Source organism: Nomascus leucogenys, chromosome 10 (genome assembly GCF_006542625.1).
Source record: "Nomascus leucogenys isolate Asia chromosome 10, Asia_NLE_v1, whole genome shotgun sequence".
In the NCBI taxonomy this organism is placed as follows: Eukaryota; Metazoa; Chordata; class Mammalia; order Primates; family Hylobatidae; genus Nomascus; species Nomascus leucogenys.
In genome coordinates, this window is record NC_044390.1 from 80,130,163 (window position 1) to 80,150,677 (window position 20,515).

The following is a 20,515-nucleotide window of genomic DNA, read 5'->3' on the forward strand; positions in this document are numbered from 1 at the left end:
TTTCCCTATTGTAGCTTTACAATGTTTTAATATGTAGTATTGTTGTGCAAGGTACCATCCTAAACTGACTGACTTTCCTTCCTCCTTCTCCTCCAAAATAATTTTTAATTCCTGCGGACAGACTTTAGATCGTGTGTTTGAAGTTTTTAAAAATGGAATTTTTTATTGGAACTGCATTACACATATAAATTATTTAGGAAGATTTGGCTTCAGAAGAGGGCAGCTCTGTGGGCTTGGGCTGGGTTTGAATCCAGCCAGACAACTTTCCAGCTGTGTTACCTTGGTCAGTTACCTAGTTCCTCCGTACCTTGACTTCCTCATCTGTCAAATGGGTGATGATAACAGCACCCACGCCATGGTCGTTGGGAGGAGTCGGTGAGAGTCTCCAAGTGCGCTTTATTATCATTGGTGGTGGTAGTGGTGTTTAGGACGCATCCCTCAGTCAGACAGTGAGATAGAACTTCTCCGTTTATTAAATCCTGACCTTTTTTTTTTTTCCACGTAAAACCTGCACATTTCTGAAATGCTCAGAGTACGTTACTCAGTATGTACCCGTACGTTCTGTGGGTATACTTTGTTAGGTTGTGATTAGTTCGTTGGAGCTGGTGGTTGCAGGGACGGCTGGAAGCAAGGAGATAAAGGAGAGGAAGTCGTAGCTGGGAAGGGGACCAGGAAGTGGGTGTCAGTTTCAAGAGCTGCTAGCAAGAAACGAAACTGAAAGCAGGGAATTTCGCAAGTTTGGGGAGGAGGAGAGAAACCTGGGGAAGACAGGAACTGCAGCGCCCGTCCCCGTTTCACGCCACGCGCGGGGGACCGAGGACCTAAGACCTGGCGAGCTGGGCGTGGTGCAGAGAGCCGGGCGGGGAAACGAAACCAGAAATCCGAAGGCCGAGCCAGAGCCCTGCTTCCCCTCGCACCTGCGCCGGGCGGCCATGGACTTGTACAGCACCCCGGCCGCCGCGCTGGACAGGTTCGTAGCCACAAGGCTGCAGCCGCGGAAGGAGTTCGTAGAGAAGGCGCGGCGCGCCCTGGGCGCCCTGGCCGCTGCCCTGAGGGAGCGCGGGGGCCGCCCCGGCGCTGCTGCCCCGCGGGTGCTGAAAACCGTCAAGGTGAGGTCCCACCTCGGGGTCTTTATGTGTCCAAAGGGGAGTCCTGGGAGGACGCCTAAGCCTCACATAGCCTTACGGTGGGGGTGGCTTTATCCGCTTGTGCACCTCATTGATTTCTTTAACAAATACTTCCAATGTGCCAGCCCCGTGCTAACTCCCCCGAACATACGAGCCAGGTAGGTACTCTTAAGCCCGCTTGACAGATGGAGAAAATGAGGCACAGAGAGGCACAGTGACGTGTCCAATCCTGTCAGAGGCCCAGCCAGGATTCAAATCCAAGTAGCCTGATTCCTGCATCTCTGCTCTCAGAGGCTGCTTCTCATCCATTCATTCACTCACTCACTCACTCACTCATTCACCCAGTCATTCAAACAGACTGTGAGCCTCACACTATGTCAGACCCTAAGGATACAGAAGTAATAATACTCCGTAACAGCCAGAGTAGCCCAATTTATTGAGACATTATCAAATAACAATGAAAATTATCCCATTAAATGAGTATTACCTCATTTCATCCTCACGCTCAGTGAGGTAGGTATTATTGTACCTGTTTTATGGATAGGCAAACTGAGGCTAGACGCTAAATTACTGCTCTGAGTCCCTTTTTTTTTTTTTTTTTTGAGACAGGGTCTCGCTCTGTCACCCAGGCTGGAGTGCAGTAGTGCGATCTTGGCTCACTGCAACCTCCGCCTCCTGGGCTCAAGTTATTCTCACACCTCAGCCTCCCGAGTAGCTGGCACTACAGGCGCACACCACCACACCTGGCTAATTATTTGCATTTTTTGTAGAGATAGTTTTGCTGTGTTGCCCAGGCTGGTCTGGAACTCTTGGGCTCAAGTGATCCACTTGCCTCAGCCTCTCAAAGTGCTGGGATTACAGGTGTGAGCCACCATGCCCAGGTAATGTTTGCATTTTTTGTAGAGATGGGATTTCACCATATTGCCCAGGCTCTGGGTCACTTTTTGTCACTTAAATACAGCCACACTGCCACTGTGATCCCAGGACACTCGCAGATTCAGGGAGGAGACAAGTCATGAGCTACCTTATCCTCAGGGTAAATTTGGGGGTGCCAGGAGTGGATTGATGGAGGGAACCTGGGTGTGCTAGAGCAGATTTGGAGGTTGTCAGGAGAGGGAGTGAAAACGCAGAGTAGAAATGGCCTCAGAGCACCTAGTGGTTCCTGGGGCTGACTCTCAGCTTAGGAGGTGGGGAAGGAGGACAGACTTGTCGCCTAGGAGGTGTGAAGTCCCGTTTCTACCTCGGAGATGGACAGGAGGGATTTCTGTGCAGCAAGGGAAAGCCCTGGCATCCTTAGCTTCCCTGGAAATGGGTGGGGAGGGGGGTCTGGAGCACAATCTCCCTGTGCTTTCATTTTCTCCTTTGTAAAGCTAGCACCGTGCAATCTCCCTCTGCTTTCGTTTCCTCTTTTGTAAAGTGGTACCTTCCTTCTGCGGCTGTGAGGAAGGTTCAATGAGATGAGAGTGTGCAAAACGTGCAGGAAGTGCCCAGCCTGTAATATTCCCTGCTCCCACTTTGTCAGCAGCCCCCAGATTGTGGGAGCTGGAGGTAAAAGGACTGGCATAATCATCGGGATAAGTAGGGGGTCCCAGTTTGGGGCAAGACTTGCTCCTGGAGGGCTCCATCCTGGTTCTTGCTGTTTACTGGCTGTGTAACTCATTTCACCGTCTGAGCCTCACTCCCCATATCTACAACCACATGTAACTACATCACAGTTGTTTTGTGTTGGAAGTGAGATTAGAGACGTCAGATCCCAGACACAGAACAGTGGCTCTGACAATGTTTAGGAGTTTCTTTTCCAAATCCTCAGGTTGGAAGCTTTGCCAAAAGAAACACTAATCACACAGGTCTCAGAAATTGAGTCATACCACAGTTCTGTACCCATTCTGAGCAAAAATTGCGAACGTGTGTTCTGCGAAGCAGAATTTGTTTTACCTGCGGTCTTGAGTTTTTAGAAAGTTAGTTGCCAACATTTAAAAATCATGGATATAGGGCTGGCACGGTGGTTCATGCCTGTAATCCCAGCACTTTGGGAGGCCAAGGAGGGCAGATCACTTGAGGTCAGGAATTCGAGAGCAGTCTGGCCAACATGGTGAAACCCCATCTCTACTAAAAATACAAAAATTAGCCAGGCATGGTGGCGCACGCCTATAGTCCCAGCTACTCAGGAGGCTGAGGTGGGAAAATGGCTTGAACTCGTGAGATGGAGGTTGCAGTGAGCTGAGATGGTGCCACTGCACTCCAGCCTAGGCAACAGAGTAAGTCTCTGTCGCAAAACTAAAAATAAAAATTAAATTAAAAGTATGGATTTAGCCCAGCACGGTGGTGCATGCCTGTAGTCTCAGACACTTGGGAGGCTGAGGCAAGAAGATCACTCGAGCCCAAGAGTTCCAGGCTGCAGTGAGCTACAATCACTCGAGCCCAAGAGTTCCAGACTGCAGTGAGCTACAATCGTGTCTGTGAATAGCCACTGCACTCTAGCCTGGGAAACATAGCAAGACCCCATCTCTTTAAAAAAAATGTAAAAACTAGTCAGGCATGGTGGCGTGTGCCTGTAGTCTCAACTACTTGAGAGGCTGAGGCAGGGGGATCACTCGAGCCCAGGAGTTCAAGGCCGCAGGGAGCTATGATTATGTCACTGTGTTCCAGCCTGGGTGACAGAACAAGACCCTGTTTCTATGGAAAAAAAAATCATGGGTTTACATGTTAAAATTGCTTCTCTTGAAATCTCAAGCCTGGCTACCCTGGGCCCACATTCCCGCCTGGCTTCAATGCCTAGAGCCATGTGGCCACAGTCTCTCGCCAGCACACTCGCCTCACTCGAGTTGCCTGCCAGGTTGCAAGGCCACTAGAATTGGACAGTATGAAATTCTGAGTTATTTTTCTTTGCCCAGGGAGGCTCCTCTGGCCGGGGCACAGCTCTCAAGGGTGGCTGTGATTCTGAACTTGTCATCTTCCTCGACTGCTTCAAGAGCTATGTGGACCAGAGGGCCCGCCGTGCAGAGATCCTCAGTGAGATGCGGGTGTTGCTGGAATTCTGGTGGCAGAACCCAGTCTCTGGTCTGATCCTCAAGCTTCCTGAGCAGAGCGTGCCTGGGGCCCTGCAGTTCCGCCTGACATCCGTAGATCTTGAGGACTGGATGGATGTTAGCCTGGTGCCCGCCTTCGATGTCCTGGGTGAGGGCTTCCTAGACCATTCCAGGGTTGGGGGCAAGATGATTGGGACCAACACAGGACTTCCAATTCTAGCCCAGCCACCAACTTGCTGTGTGACCTGGGTCAGCCTCTACCCCTCTCTCAGCCTCAGTCTGGGGACTAAACATATTGGACTTGTGCCAGACGAAGGCAGATGAACCCCAGTTCCTCCTGGGTCTGTGGTCCTGCTGTCAAGATGCTTGGCCCTCCCACAGGCATCTGGGAGTTTCCCTCAGCCACTGCCTGGAGCGGTTACTGCTCAGCCCTTCCACAAATACTCCCAAAAGCTAAGTCAAGTGGACATGTGGCTAGCAGTAGGGGCCTGGGGACAAAACCATAATTCTGCAAAATCTTGTATTTTATGTTGAAAACATTAATGTGATTTTTGCGTTCTCCTTCGTAATACACCTATGCTTGAGTTAAGATAAAAATAGGCCTCTGTGTCCTCATCTGTAAAATGAGGATAATACCAATGGGGATAATAGTAATCTTATAGAGTTGTCCGAAGAATTAAATGCACTAATATAAGTAATCAAACTTAGAAGTGTGTCTAGTGGGCCAGGCGCAGTGGCTCATGCCTGTAATCCCAGCTTTGGGAGGCCAAGGTAGAGATTGCTTGAGCCCAGGGGTTCAAGATCAGCCTTGGCAAAATAGCAAGATCTAGTCTCTACAAATAATAATAATGTAAAAAATAGCCAGGTGTAGTAGTACAGGCCTCCCTGTGGTCCCAGCTACTGGAGAGGCTGAGGTGGGAGGATTGTTTGAGCCCAGGCAGTGGAGGCTGCAGTGAGTTGTGATTTTGCCACTACAATCTGTCTGAGTAAGACTCTTCTTAAAAAAAAAGAAAAAAGAATGTCTAGCATGTGATAAGGGTTGTAAGATGTTTGCTATTATTATTTCTATTATCGTTGTTGTTTCTATTATTATTGTTATTATTATTATTATTTACCTTGAAGATCTGGGGGATAGCTTTATCCTTTGGGCAGATAGCCACATCCCCTATGCCTGGTACCCTATGCCTAGTGTATCCACATACTGGGTACACACACATACACACACACACACACACGCACACACATTTTTAAGACAGGGTCTCACTCTGTCACCCAGGTTGGAGTGTAGTGGCATGATCACTGCAACCTCTATCCTGGGTTCATGCAATCCTCCCACCTCAGCCTCCCAAGTAGCTGGGACTACAGGCATGCACCACCATGCCTGGCTAATTTTTGTATTTGTATTTCACCATGATGTCTAGGCTGGTCTTGAACTTCTGGGATCAAATGATCCACCTGCCTCAGCCTCCCAAAGTGCTAGGATTACAGGCATGAGCCACCACACCCAGCCTGGGTACACATATATTAGTCATAATAGTTACTACTTATTAAATGCTTAACTATTCCAAGAACTTCACATGTTTTATCTCATCAATTCTTCACAACAAACTTATGAGGTCTGTACTATTTCAGCTTCAATTTCACCATTGGGGAAACTGAGGCTCAGAGACATACAGTGACCCACCCAAAGCCACACAGCAGGCAAGTGGTAGCAGCAACCTCAGGGAATTACGGAAAGTGTTTACTTCTCCCAAGCCATGCCCATGGGAGTGGTGGAGGAAAAGGCGCACCCTGTAAAGTCCGCTGGCTCTGAGCTCAAATCCTGCCTCCATCGCATGCTGGCTGTATAATCTTGGGCAAAGCATGGAATTGCTCTGTGCCTCAGCTTCCTCAGCTATCAAATGGGATGAAGAACTGTACTTGCCTCATAGGGTTGTGGTGGGGATACATGTAAAGACCTTCTGTCCAGTGTCCAGTATGCAGTAAAAAAATATTTTTTTTCTAAGACAGTGTCTCGCTCTGTCCCCCAGGCTGGAGTGCAGTGGTATGATCTCAGCTCACTGCAACCTCCGCCTCCTGAGTTCAAGCGATTCTCGTGCTTCAGCCTCTGGAGTAGCTGGGATTACAGGCGAGTGCCACCATGACTGGCTAATTTTTGTATATTTTTAGTAGAGATAGAGTTTCACGATGTTGGCCAGGCTGGTCTCAAACTCCTGACCTCAGGTGAACCTCCCACCTTGGCCTCCCAAAGTGCTGGGATTACAGGTGTGAGCCACAGTGCCAGGCCTGTAGTAAAAAATATCAACAACCACTGCTAAAGGATCAGGGCTTTTTGCCTTTTATTTCTTGGGCATCATTTTCCTCTCCGTGACACCTCTTAATTAAGGATATGTAGAGTGGTGTTTTGAGGAAGGCTCAGGGAGAAGAGTTGCCAGGCTGCAGGTACTGCTGACTCAGCTGCAAGCATCTTTCCTGTTTAACTATCTCGGAATGCAGCTGCTCCTCTTTGAGCTGTTGCTCTAGGGACTGCCTGGCCATTTGGGATGGAGTGCCGCTCTTCTTCCCTGCCTCCTGAAAAGCTCTGGGCTCTCTTCCCAGTCCCCCGACTCCCATGTTGCCAGATTTCTTCCCCTCCAAATTCTTCCCATTCTCTGTCAGCGTCCCAGGCTGAGCTCGGCACCAACACCGCCCTCCATCATGTGTCCTAAGTGCCCTTCCTAACTCACAGCGCTTCACACCAACAGGTCAGGCCGGCTCCGGCGTCAAACCCAAGCCACAAGTCTACTCTACCCTCCTCAACACTGGCTGCCAAGGGGGCGAGCACGCGGCCTGCTTCACAGAGCTGCGGAAGAACTTTGTGAACATTCGCCCAGCCAAGTTGAAGAACCTAATCTTGCTGGTGAAGCACTGGTACCACCAGGTGAAGCCACTTGGAAGGGTTTCTCCAGACATGTGACTATTTGCTTTGTGCTTTCATAGTCGTGAAACTGTTGTCTTACATTTAGTGGCCATTCATGTTCTCTTTCTGCAAATTGTCTGTTTATGTCCCTTGTGTATTATTTTCTCTTGGGTTAGCTGTCTTGTTATTGATTTGTTGAAGCTCTTTATATATTGTGGATACTGATCCTTATTTAGTTAATATAATGCATTCTTCCAATATTCTTCCAGTCTGTGTCTTGGGCTTTTGCTTTGTTTAAAGGTTATTTGTAGGACAAAATATCTAGTTTAATGTACTCAGATATATCCTTTGAAAAATGAGTTATTCTTTGTGTGTCTTAAGAAGTCTTTCCCTATCCTGCCAGGTGCAGTGGCTCATGGCTGGAATCCCAGCACTTTGAGTGACTGAGGCAGGTGGATCACTTGAGGTCAGGAGTTCAAGACCAGCCTGGCCAACATGGTGAAACCCTGTCTCTTCTAAAAATACAAAATGTAGCCGGGCGTGGTGGTACACACCTGTAATTCCAGTTAGTCGGGAGGCTGAGGCAGGAGAATTGCTTGAACCTAGGAGGCAGAGGTTGCAGTAAGCCAAGATTGCACCACTGTACTCCAGCCTGGGTGACAGAGCCAGACTCCATCTCAAGAAAAAAAAAAAAAAAAAAAAAAAAAAAAAAGAGGTCTTTCCCTATCCTGACTTTGTAAAATGACTCTTTCATATTTCCTGCCGTCATAGTGTTTCCCATTGTATTTCTGTTCATATTCAGGGCTTTGGCCTGTCTGGTATGGTATGAGGTAATGCAGAGTTGGTACACCTCCCTCCCCAGCCTCAGGGATGCTCCCTTGCTCTGTTCATGTTTGTTGCCAGACTCTTATGCAATGGGGAAAGTGTGCCCAGCCTATGCCTGGAGATGGGGGAACAGGCTACCCCAAAATCTTGCAGCACATGGACCAGCTATCATAAGCAGGTCTATCTAGGAAGAGATTCTGGATTCCAGTTCTGGCTCAGCCATCTTCTTGCTGTGTGACCCTGGACAAGTTCCTAGCCTTCTCTGGGCCTCTGTTTCCTCCACTTGCACATAAAGAAATATATGCGTCGGCAAATCTTACTCAGGTTCTTTCCACATAAGATTATCCAGGGGCAGAAAATGCTAATAGCCTGGTACTTCTTCAAAGGGCAAACTGCTGGGTATGGTGGCTCACGCCTGTGGTCCTCTCTACGCAGGAGGCTGAGGCGGGAAGATCACTTGAGCCCAGGAGTTCAAGGCTGCAGTGACCTATGACTGAGCCACTGCACTTCAGCCTGGGCAACAGAGCAAGACTCTGTCTATAAATTAATTAATTAATTAATACAACTATGGAGCCAGCCTGGTTGGGTGTTAGATATTCTATCTTGATCTAGGTGGTGGGTACACGTGTGCACCCAGGCATGTTTGTCACCCCAAAGAGAGGGGGTAAGTGGAGGGAGTGTGGAGATGCTGGGTGCTTCTAGCCAGGGGGGTCACCTTCTGGCAAGCTGAAGCATCCCCTCTGGAGTTACCCAGAGGCCTGGGATTCTTGCCTTGGCATGGAGTAATCCCTCCCTGGTACATGGAGATCCCAAGTACATGGTGCACAAATAGAAATCATGCATTTTGGGATGGGGGATAGATGGCTGGAGTGAGGAGGGAAGGACAGAGTTCTGGCCTGCTGCCCCACCCCACTCCAGGGGTGAAAGGGCGACAACTTGGTGTCCTTCTCCAATCAGCCACGCAACTGGGACCCCAGATCTGCTTCACCTTTATTTGAGGATAGGTAGCAATTTCAGACTACCCTTGGCTTCTCTCTGACTGCTCCCTGCCTCCTTGGGACTTGAAAGTTACACCCCTCCCTCCCACCACTCCCCCATCATGTGAGCCAACCACTTGGCTGAAGCTACCAGTGAGGGCTGGTGAGAAATGCCACTTGTTCTTGGAACAGGCTTGGAACACAGCATCTTGCCTCAGGCTCAGCCTGGAAGGGCCCCAGTCTGGTTATGCAGAGAGCTGGCTCTCTTTCCTCCCCTTCTTCCTTCTGAGTCCCCTGCAATGCCCTCTCACAGGTGTGCCTACAGGGGTTGTGGAAGGAGACACTGCCCCCGGTCTATGCCCTGGAATTGCTGACCATCTTCGCCTGGGAGCAGGGCTGTAAGAAGGATGCTTTCAGCCTAGCCGAAGGCCTCCGGACTGTCCTGGGCCTGATCCAACAGCATCAGCACCTGTGTGTTTTCTGGACTGTCAACTATGGCTTCGAGGACCCTGCAGTTGGGCAGTTCTTGCAGCGGCAGCTTAAGAGACCCAGGTACTTCCTAATAGCCCACCATCTGCTCTCCTGTCCCGGGGCCAGGGGGAGATAATTAACAAGGACAAAACTGGTTACATCTACTGAGTGCTTGGGTGTAGAGGCCAAAGCAAAATGCTCCATGTACATGTTTTAATTCGCTGGACTCAGCCCAGATGCACATTAGAACTACCTGGGGGAGTTTTAAAAAATATACCAGTGCCTGACCCCACATGTTTTATGTGCGACTGTTTTGCTGATGTATAGCAGAAAGTGCATGTTCTGATGACTGTGTGAAGACTGCATACTTTGAAACCACCACCCAGATCATGGTAGAATATTTCCAGCACCCCACTCGTCCCCTGTCAGTCAGTTACCTTCCAAAATAACCCCACTTACACTGTTATAATTACAATTGTGCCTTTTCTTAAATCTTATTTAAATGGAATCATGCCACATGTACTTTTGTGTCTGGCTTTTCGTTCTGTTCTCAAGATTAAGTCTTTGAGATTTAGCTATATAGTTGTGGATCATTCTTTTTTGTTGCTGTATAGTATTCCATTGTGTGAATTTATCAAAATGTGTTGTCTATTCTACTGATGATGGACATTTGAGTTCTTTCAACTTGGAACTATTACAAATAGGGCCATTATAAACATTCTTGGACATGTTTTTTTGGTGCATATGCATGTCTGTTGGAAATATACCTAGGAATGAAATTGCTGAATTGTAGGGTGTAACTCAAGAGCCCTTGAGAGTGGATCCTGGTATCTCGTGATTCCAACGTGCAGCCAGGGTTGACAATGATAAGCAGGCGATGTTATTTTCCTCATTTTGCTGATGAGGAAATCGAGGCTCAGAGAAGGTAAATCATTTGCCCCAGGTCACACAGCTGGAAAGTAGCAGAGATGCGATTGGAACCAGGTCCATTTCACTCCAGAGCCTTCTTGCTAACCAGAACCTTCTTGTCTTTCTGAAATTGCAGGCCTGTGATCCTGGACCCAGCTGACCCCACATGGGACCTAGGGAATGGGGCAGCCTGGCACTGGGATTTGCTAGCCCGGGAGGCAGCATCCTGCTATGACCACCCATGCTTTCTGAAGGGGATGGGGGACCCGGTGCAGTCTTGGAAGGGGCCGGTAAGTGAGGGGGCCCCAGGACCCTTGGGTTTTGCACTTATGTTTATGTGTCCAGTGTTTCCTGAGCATCTACTACGTGCCATATGGTGTGGAACAGGCTATAAAAAGCAGGGGTGGCCGGGCGTGGTGGCTCATGCCTGTAATCTCAACACATTGGGAGGCCGAGGTGGGCAGATTGCCTGAGGTGAGGAGTTCGAGACCAGCCTGGACAATATGGTGAAACCTCGTCTCTACTAAAAATACGAAAATTAGCCAGGCGTGGTGGTGGGTGCTTGTAATCCCAGCTACTCGAGAGACTGAGGCAGGAGAATTGCTTGAACCAGGGAGGCGGAGGTTGCAATGAGCTGAGATCACTCCATTGCACTCTAGTCTGGGCAACAGAGTAAGACTCCGTCTCAAAAAAAAAAAAAAAAAAAAAAAAACATGCACAGGGCATCAGGCATGTAAAACAGTCTTATCACCAAGCTCAAGCTGAAACTATCCAGGGGAAGAAGTCCTTTGTTTTTCTGCAGCTATGGTCTGCTTACCAGACCTTTCTGCCCATCACAAGGGCACCCATTTTGCAGTTTATCCCTTCAGAAAGGTACCTTTTTCAACTCTGCCCAAAGATGCCATATGGGTTAGCCGTGGCCCTCCCACTTCCCCTCCCTGAGCCTCAGTCACCCTGACTGTACAAGGGGCGGGAGCTGGGGAGAGAAGGCATTGGGTTGATGCAGAAACCTCTGCACCTGGCTGAGGCAGCTCCTTCAATGACCTTCCAGGGCCTTCCACATGCTGGATGCTCAGGTTTGGGCCACCCCATCCAGCTAGACCCTAACCAGAAGACCCCTGAAAACAGCAAGAGCCTCAATGCTGTGTACCCAAGAGCAGGGAGCAAACTTCCCTCATGCCCAGCTCCTGGCCTCACTGGGGCAGCCAGCATCGTCCCCTCTGTGCCGGGAATGGCCTTGGACCTGTCTCAGATCCCCACCAAGGAGCTGGACCGCTTCATCCAGGACCACCTGAAGCCGAGCCCCCAGTTCCAGGAGCAGGTGAAAAAGGCCATTGACATCATCTTGCGCTGCCTCCGTGAGAACTGCGTTCACAAGGCCTCAAGAGTCAGTAAAGTGAGTTGGGCCAGTGGAGACACAGGGGGGACCCTATCGAGGGATCAGCGTGGGGAAGGGAAGGGGTTACAGCAATGGAGCTGAGGTTGGGCTGGGGAACTGGACGGCCCAGGAAGGATAATTTGCTGGCTTAAATAAAATATATTTAAGTGCCAGCTTAGATTTTCTTTTTTTAATGATACAGTTTTTAAAACACTATTACAAGAATCAGATCACTTCCCTCCTCAGCTCAAAATTCTCCATGGTTTCACAGGGTGCAGAAGCCTCAAGTCCTATAGGATGGGCCCTGGTCTCCCTCTGGCCTTGACTTACTCCACACTGGCCTCCTGGCTGCTCTGAGCTTACCAGGTCCACAGGACAATTCAAGGCCTCTGTAGTGGCTGTTTTCTCTTCCTAGAAGAAAATGAGAATTCTCTTCCCCAACCATTTGGCTCTCTCTCTCTCTCTCTCGCTCTCTCTGTCTCTCCTCTTCAAGGTTCTTGATCTGATGTCCTCTTCCACTGAGGCCTGACCACGCAATTTAAAATTGCAGTCTCTCCCGGGCACGTGGCTCACGCCTGTAATCCTAGCACTTTGGGAGGCCAAGGTGGGCAGATCACCTGACGTCAGGAGTTCGAGACCACCCTGGCCAACATGGTGAAACCCTGTCTCTACTGAAAATACAAAAATTAGCTGGGCATGGTGACGGGCCCCTGTAATCCCAGCTACTCGGGAGGCTGAGGCAGGAAAATCGCTTGAACCCGGGAGGCAGAGGTTGCAGTGAGTTGAGACCGTGCCACTGCACTCCAGCCTGGGCGAGAAGAGTGAAACTCCGTCTCAAAAATAAAAATAAATAAATAAAAATGAAATTGTAGTCTTGCACTACCAGCCCCCTTTCTGCTCTGCAAAGCACTTAGCATTTTCTCAGGACCTGTTGTTTACTGATGGTCCCTTCCTTCCCTCCCCCAGCCAGCATATAAGTTCCAGAAGAACAGAAATTGTGTATCCTCTCTTCTTCTTTCTTTCCTGCAACAAACATTTAGTGAGCACTTACATGTACCGGGATATGTGTGATATCCTGTGTGAGGGAGGGAGGGAGGGAGGGAATTGATGGAAATAGGGCAACAGAGCACAATTGCAGGCTCTATTTGGCCTTGGGACCTCAATTTGCATCTACTGACTGGCCCAGATGTGCAGTCAGTAGATGCTGCAGATAGTAAGCTAAAATGTTTGGTCGCTGCCACTAGTCAATCCCACCTCCGTTATCTGTTGCTGCAGGTTGGTCTGACTTAGCTCAGGCTTCATGGATCAGAGGGCAGATGCAGGCAGATACAACTTGACTCTCTGTCACAATTCTAAGAGGTCACAGGACCCATGCAGTCGGCCTCTGTCATAGTGCCCAGACCTGACATCAGCGAGAGGGCAGGTTCCAGGCTGTAGATGGGGCGCAGGTGACGGGATCATAGTCCAACTCCCAGGCTCCTAGAGGGTCCCTGGTCTGAGCTGTTCTTCCCTCCACAGGGGGGCTCATTTGGCCGGGGCACAGACCTAAGGGATGGCTGTGATGTTGAACTCATCATCTTCCTCAACTGCTTCACGGACTACAAGGACCAGGGGCCCCGCCGCGCAGAGATCCTTGATGAGATGCGAGTGCAGCTAGAATCCTGGTGGCAGGACCAGGTCCCTGGCCTGAGTCTTCAGTTTCCAGAGCAGAATGTGCCTGAGGCTCTGCAGTTCCAGCTGGTGTCCACGGCCCTGAAGAGCTGGATGGATGTTAGCCTGCTGCCTGCCTTTGATGCTGTGGGTGAGGGCGCCCAGCCTGTCCCTTGGAGAGTGATAGGGACCTCAGGTGCCCACCTAACAGGGGTGCCTGCCATCCTCTTTGTGATCCTAATTCTCCTACTTGACCAAGCATTGAAAACTACTTTGAGATACTGAAAGTAATCATCACCATCAAATCTTACAACTCTTTAGTGCTTTAACTTTACAAAGATTTTAATTATGAAATGTTTCAAGCATACAGAAAACTACAGACATCACACACCCATGTACCCCAATTCAGATTTAACAAATGTTAACAGTAGACATATCTGCTTGGTATTTTTTTAAAGAAATTTCTCATATTATAATTTTCTTCCTTATTTTAAAGGGTTTACTTTATGGTTCATTTTTTTTTTAACTTTTGGAAGTGAATCTTAGCTTACTAATTGTCAGTTTTAGTCAATGCATTTAAAGCTACCCATTTCCCTTTCAGTATCACATTGGCTACAGTGCAAATCTTTTGTTTGACATGTATAATTTTTATTATCATTCCGGTCTAAATATTTTGTACTTTTAATTATGACATTATTGTTTGTTCTTTCATCCATGAATATTTGGAAGTAGCTTTCCAAATGAATGTTTTAGAGATTTGTTTGCTTTCGGCATTTACCTATTATCTTTTTTAAAACTGTAGTCAGAAAACATACTTCATGTGATATCAATTTTTTGGAATTTGTTGGCATTTCTTAGGTTGCCTATGGTTGAAAAGAATGCATGCTTATCCCAGCACTTTGGGAGGCCAAGGCAGGTGGGTCACTTGAGGTCAGGAGTTCAAGACCAGCCTGGCCATAGTGAAACCCCATCTCCACTAAAAATACAAAAAAAAAAAAAAAAAAAAAAATAGCCTGGCGTGGTGGCACGCACCTGTAATTACAGCTACTCGGGAGACTGAGGCAGGAAAATCACTTGAACCTGGGAGGCGGAGGTTGCAGTGAGCCAAGATTGCACCACTGCACTCCAGCCTGGGAGACAGAGTGAAACTCCATCTCATGCTTTCCATTGCTGAATGCGGACTTCTATACAGGTCCTTTAGATCTAGCTTATGACTTTTTGCTCAGATAATTTTTTGTTTGGTCTCTCAATTTCTGAGTAAGATATCTTAAAATCTCCTGTTCTGAATGGATATTTATCCATTGTTCCTTGCAATTCTGTAAAGTTTTGTTTTTAATATTTTGAGGCTCTGTTATTGAGAACATATAAGTGCATAATTATTATATTTTATTGGATTGTTCTTTTATTATTAAGTAATAATCTTCATTATTTCTGAAAGTTATCTTTGTCTTAAAGCCTTTTGTCTGATATTAATAGAGCTGCAGTCCTCCTTTGTCAGCATTTTCCTGATGTACCCTCTCTACTCTTTATTTTCTAGCATGTGTTATTAAATTGTACCCGTTACAGGCAGCACAAAGCTAAAAGACAAAAATGAAACAAGCAACAATGATATAATGATTTTCAAGGGCTTAATAATATCTTGGAACTAAACTACCAGACACTAATAATAGGGGAGATTATTTCTTTTATTTTTGTTTTTACAGTCTATGCAAATTAAAACCTATTAATATAATTAACAAATTTTTTCACCATTGCTACTTGATTTTCTGTTCTTCCTTCTGGATTCATTTTCCTTCTTACAGAAATACGTCTTTTAGTACTTTTTCAGAAAGGGTTTATGAGTGACAAATTTTTCTCAGACTTTGTCTAAAACCATTTCTGTTTCACCTCCATGCTTGAATGGGATGCTTGACATTTGTTTTCCTTAGTTCTGCTGTCTTCTTACCTGTTGTTGCTGACGAGAAGTCTGTGTCGGTTATTGATTTTTTATTGTTAATTATCTGTTTTTTGTTTGCATGCATGAATTTTGTTTGTTCATTTTCTTTTGATTTCCCTTTTGGTGGCTTTTAAGACTTTCTCTTGGTTCATAGTATTCTTCAGTTTCTCTTTGATGTATCTGTGTATAGATTTCTTTTTATTCTATGATTTTTTTTTATTATACTTTAAGTTCTAGGGTACATGTGCACAACATGCAGGTTTGTTACATATGTATACATGTGCCATGTTGGTGTGCTGCACCCATTAACTCGTCATTTACATTAGGTATATCTCCTAATGCAATCCCTCCCCACTCCCCCAACCCCACGACAGGCCCTGGTGTGTGATGTTCCCCACCCTGTGTCCAAGTGTTCTCATTGTTCAATTCCCACCTATGAGTGAGAACATGTGGTGTTTGGTTTTCTGCTCCTGTGTTAGTTTGCTCAGAATGATGGTTTCCAACTTCATCCATGTCCCTACAAAGGACATGAACTCATCATTTTTTATGGCTGCATAGTATTCCATGGTGTATATGTGCCACATTTTCTTAATCCAGTCTGTCATTGATGGACATTTGGGTTGGTTCCAAGTCTTTGCTATTGTGAATAGTGCCACAATAAACATACGTGTGCATGTGTCTTTCTAGCAGCATGATTTATAGTCCTTTGGGTATATACCCGGTAATGGGATGGCTGGATCAAACGGTATTTCTAGTTCTAGATCCTTGAGGAATCACCACACTGTCTTCCACAATAGTTGAACTAGTTTACAGTCCCACCAACAGTGTAAAAGTGTTCCTATTTCTCCACATCCTCTCCAGCATCTGTTGTTTCCTGACTTTTTGATGACCGCCATTCTAACTGGTGTGAGATGGTATCTCATTGTAGTTTTGATTTGCATTTCTCTGATAGCCAGTGATGGTGAGCATTTTTTCATGTGTCTGTTGGCTGCATAAATATCTTCTTTTGAGAAGTGTCTGTTCATATCCTTTACCCACTTTTTGATGGGGTTTGATTTTTTTCTTGTAAATTTGTTTAAGTTCTTTGTAGATTCTGGATATTAGCCCTTTGTCAGATGAGTAGATTGTAAAAATTTTCTCCCATTCTGTAGGTTGCTTGTTCACTGTGATGACAGTTTCTTTTGCTGTGCAGAAGCTCTTTAGTTTAATTAGATCCCATTTGTCAATTTTGGCTTCTGTTGCCATTGCTTTTGGTGTTTTAGTCATGAAGTCCTTGCCCATGCCTATGTCCTGAATGGTATTGCCTAGGTTTTCTTCTAGGGTTTTTATGGTTTTAGGTCTAACATGTAAGTCTTTAATCCATCTTGAATTAATTTTGTATAAGGTGTAAGGAAAGGATCCAGTTTCAGCTTTCTAGATATGGCTAGCCAGTTTTCCCTGCACCATTTATTAAACAGGGAATCCTTTCCCCATTTCTTGTTTGTTTGTTTGTTTGTTTGTTTGTTTGAGACGGAGTCTCGCTCTGTTGCCTAGGCTGGAGTGCAGTGGCGTGATCTCGGCTTACTGCAAGCTCCGCCTCCCAGGTTCACACCATTCTCCTGCCTCAGCCTCCCGAGTAGCTGGGACTACAGGTGCCCGCCACCACACCTGGCTAACTTTTTGTATTTTTTAGTAGAGACAGAGTTTCACCATGTTAGCCAGGATGGTCTTGATCTCCCGACCTTGTGATCTACCCTGCTCAGCCTCCCAAAGTGCTGGGATTACCGACGTGAGCCACTGCGCCCAGCCCCCATTTCTTGTTTTTGTCAGGTTTGTCAAAGATCAGATGGTTGTAGATGTGTGGCATTATTTCTGAGGGCTTTGTTCTGTTCCATTGGTATATATCTCTGTTTTGGTACCAGTACATGCTGTTTTGGTTACTGTAGCCTTGTAATACAGTTCGAAGTCAGGTAGTGTGATGCCTCCAGCTTTGTTCTTTTGGCTTAGGATTGTCTTGGCAATGCAGGCTCTTTTTTGGTTCCATATGAACTTTAAAGTAGTTTTTTCCAATTCTGTGAAGAAAGTCATTGGTAGCTTGATGGGGATGGCATTGAATCTATAAATTAATAAATTACCTTGGGCAGTATGGCCATTTTCACAATATTGATTCTTCCCATCCATGAGCATGGATTCCATTTGTTTGTGTCCTCTTTTATTTCACTGAGCAGTGGTTTGTAGTTCTGCTTGAAGAAGTCCTTCACATCCCTTGTAAGTTGGATTCCTAGGTATTTTATTCTCTTTGAAGCAATTGTGAATGGGAGTTCACTCATGATTTGGCTCTCTGTTTGTCTGTTATTGGTGTATAGGAATGCTTGTGATTTTTGCACAGTGATTTTGTATCTGAGACTTTGCTGAAGTTGCTTATCAGCTTAAGGAGATTTTGGGCTGAGATGATGAGGTTTTCTAAATATACAATCATGTCATCTGCAAACAGGGACAATTCACTTCCTCTTTTCCTAATTGAATACCCTTTATTTCTTTCTCCTGCCTGATTGCCCTGGCCAGAACTTCCAACACTATGTTGAATAGGAGTGGTGAGAGAGGGCATCCCTGTCTTGTGCCAGTTTTCAAAGGGAATGCTTCCAGTTTTTGCCCATTCAGTACGATATTGGCTGTAGGTTTGTCATAAATAACTCATTATTTTGAGATGTGTCACATCAATACCTAGTTTATTGAGAGTTTTTAGCATGAAGGGCTGTTGAATTTTCTCGAAGGCCTTTTCGGCATCTATTGACATAATCATGTGGTTTTTGTCTTTGGTTCTGTTTATATGATGGATTACGTTTATTTATTTGTGTATGTTGAACCAGCCTTGCATCCCAAGGATGAAGCCAACTTGATCAGGGTGGATAAGCTTTTTGATGTGCTGCTGGATTCGGTTTGCCAGTATTTTATTGAGGATTTTTGCATAGATGTTCATCAGGGATATTGGTCTTTTTTTGTTGTGTCTCTGCCAGGCTTTGGTACCAGGATGATGCTGGCCTCATAAAATGAGTTATGGAGGATTCTCTCTTTTTCTATTGATTGAAATAGTTTCAGAAGGAATGGTATCAGCTCATCTTCGTACCTCTGGTAGAATTCGGCTGTGAATCCATCTGGTCCTGGACTTTTTTTGGTTGGTAGGCTATTAATTATTGCCTCAATTTCAGAGTCTGTTATTGGTCTATTCAGAGATTCAACTTCTTCCTGGTTTAGTCTTGGGAGGGTGTATGTGTCCAAGAATTTATCCTTTTCTTCTAGATTTTCTAGTTTATTTGTGTAGAGGTGTTTATAGTGTTCTCTGATGGTAGTTTGTATTTCTGTGTAATCGGTGGTGATATCCCCTTTATCATTTTTTATTGCGTCTATTCGATCCTTCTCTCTTTTCTTCTTTACTAGTCTTGCTAGCGGTCTATCAATTTTGTTCATCTTTTCAAAAAACCAGCTCCTGGATTCATTGATTTTTTGAAGGGTTTTTTGTGTCTCTGTCTCCTTCAGTTCTACTCTGATCTTAGTTATTTCTTGCCTTCTGCTAGCTTTTGAATGTGTTTGCTCTTGTTTCTCTAGTTCTTTTCATTGTGATGTTAGGGTGTCAATTTTAGATCTTTCTTGCTTTCTCTTGTGGACATTTAGTGCTATAAATTTCCCTCTACACACTGCTTTAAATGTGTCCCAGAGATTCTGGTATGATGTGTCTTTGTTCTCATTGGTTTCAAAGAACATCTTTATTTCTGCCTTCATTTCGTTATGTATCAAGTAGTCATTCAGGAGCAGGTTGTTCAGTTTCCATGTAGTTGAGCGGTTTTGAGTGAGTTTCTTAATCCTGAGTTGTAGTTTGATTGTACTGTGGTCTGAGAGACAGCTTGTTATAATTTCTGTTCTTTTACATTTGCTGAGGAGTGCTTTTCTTCCAACTATGTGTCAATTTTGGAATAAGTGTAATGTGGTGCTGAGAAGAATGTATATTCTGTTGATTTGGGATGGAGAGTTCGGTAGATGTCTATTAGGTCCACTTGGTGCAGAGCTGAGTTCAATTCTTGGATATCCTTGTTAACTTTCTGTCTCATTGATCTGTCTAACGTTGACGGTGGGGTGTTAAAGTCTCCCATTATTATTGTGTGGGAGTCTAAGTCTCTTTGTAGGTCTCTAAAGACTTGCTTTATGAATCTGGTGCTCCTGTATTGGGTGCATATATATTTAGAACAGTTAGCTCTTCTTGCTGAATTGATCCGTTTACCATTATGTAATGGCCTTCTTTGTCTCTTTTGATCTTTGTTGGTTTAAATTCCGTTTTATCAGAGACTAGGATTGCAACCCTTGCTTTTTTTTGTTTTCCATTTGCTTGGTAGATCTTCCTCCATCTCTTTATTTTGAGCCTGTGTGTGTCTCTGCATGTGATATGGGTCTCCTGAATACAGCACACTGATGGGTCTTGACTCTATCCAATTTGCCAGTCTGTGTCTTTTAATTGGAGTATTTAGTCCATTTAGATTTAAGATTAATATTGTTATGCGTGAATTTGATCCTGTCATTATTATGTTGGCTGGTTATTTTGCTCATTAGTTGATGCAGTTTCTTCCTAGCATTGATGGTCTTTACAATTAGGCATGTTTTTGCAGTGGCTGGTACTGGTTGTTCCTTTCCATGTTTAGTGCTTCCTTCAGGAGCTCTTGTAAGGCAGGCCTGGTGGTGACAAAATCTCTCAGCATTTGCTTGTCTATAAAGGATTTTATTTCTCCTTCACTTATGAAGCTTAGTTTGGCTGGATATGAAATTCTGGGTTGAAAATTCTTTTCTTTAAGAACGTTGAATATTGGCCCCCACTCTCTTCTGGCTTGTAGAGTTTCTGCAAGGAGATTCGCTGTTAGTCTGATGGACTTCCCTTTGTGGGTAACCCGACTTTTCTCTCTGGCTGCCATTAACATTTTTTCCTTCATTTCAACTTTGGTGAATCTGACAATTATGTGTCTTGGAGTTGGTCTTCTCGAGGAGTATCTTTGTGGTGTTCTCTGTATTTCCTGAATTTTAATGTTGGCCTGCCTTGCTAGGTTGAGGAAGTTCTCCTGGATAATATCCTGCAGAGTGTCTTCCAACTTGGTTCCATTCTCCCCGTCACTTTCAGGCACACCAATCAGACGTAGATTTGGTCTTTTCACATAGTCCCATCTTTCTTGGAGGCTTTGTTCATTTCTTTTTACTCTTTTTTTCTCTAAACTTCTCTTCTCGTTTCATTTCATTCATTTGATCTTCAATCACTGATATCCTTTCTTCCACTTGATAGAATCAGCTGCTGAAG

The 20,515-nt window shown here is 45.6% G+C and overlaps 1 protein-coding gene across 1 annotated transcript in view; it reads left to right on the forward strand.

The window, feature by feature from the left end:
* Nucleotides 1-724: 724 nt before the first annotated feature.
* The window catches only part of OAS3 (2'-5'-oligoadenylate synthetase 3), a 34,325-nt gene continuing 14,534 nt past the window's right edge, over nucleotides 725-20,515 (forward strand). Inside the window, exons 1-7 of the mRNA XM_030821444.1 lie at nucleotides 725-1,109; nucleotides 4,022-4,304; nucleotides 6,901-7,076; nucleotides 9,171-9,409; nucleotides 10,374-10,527; nucleotides 11,289-11,633; nucleotides 13,134-13,416. Of these exons, the coding sequence (XP_030677304.1) occupies nucleotides 933-1,109; nucleotides 4,022-4,304; nucleotides 6,901-7,076; nucleotides 9,171-9,409; nucleotides 10,374-10,527; nucleotides 11,289-11,633; nucleotides 13,134-13,416 (1,657 nt within the window). The 5' untranslated portion in view covers nucleotides 725-932. The remainder of the gene's footprint in view (nucleotides 1,110-4,021; nucleotides 4,305-6,900; nucleotides 7,077-9,170; nucleotides 9,410-10,373; nucleotides 10,528-11,288; nucleotides 11,634-13,133; nucleotides 13,417-20,515) is intronic.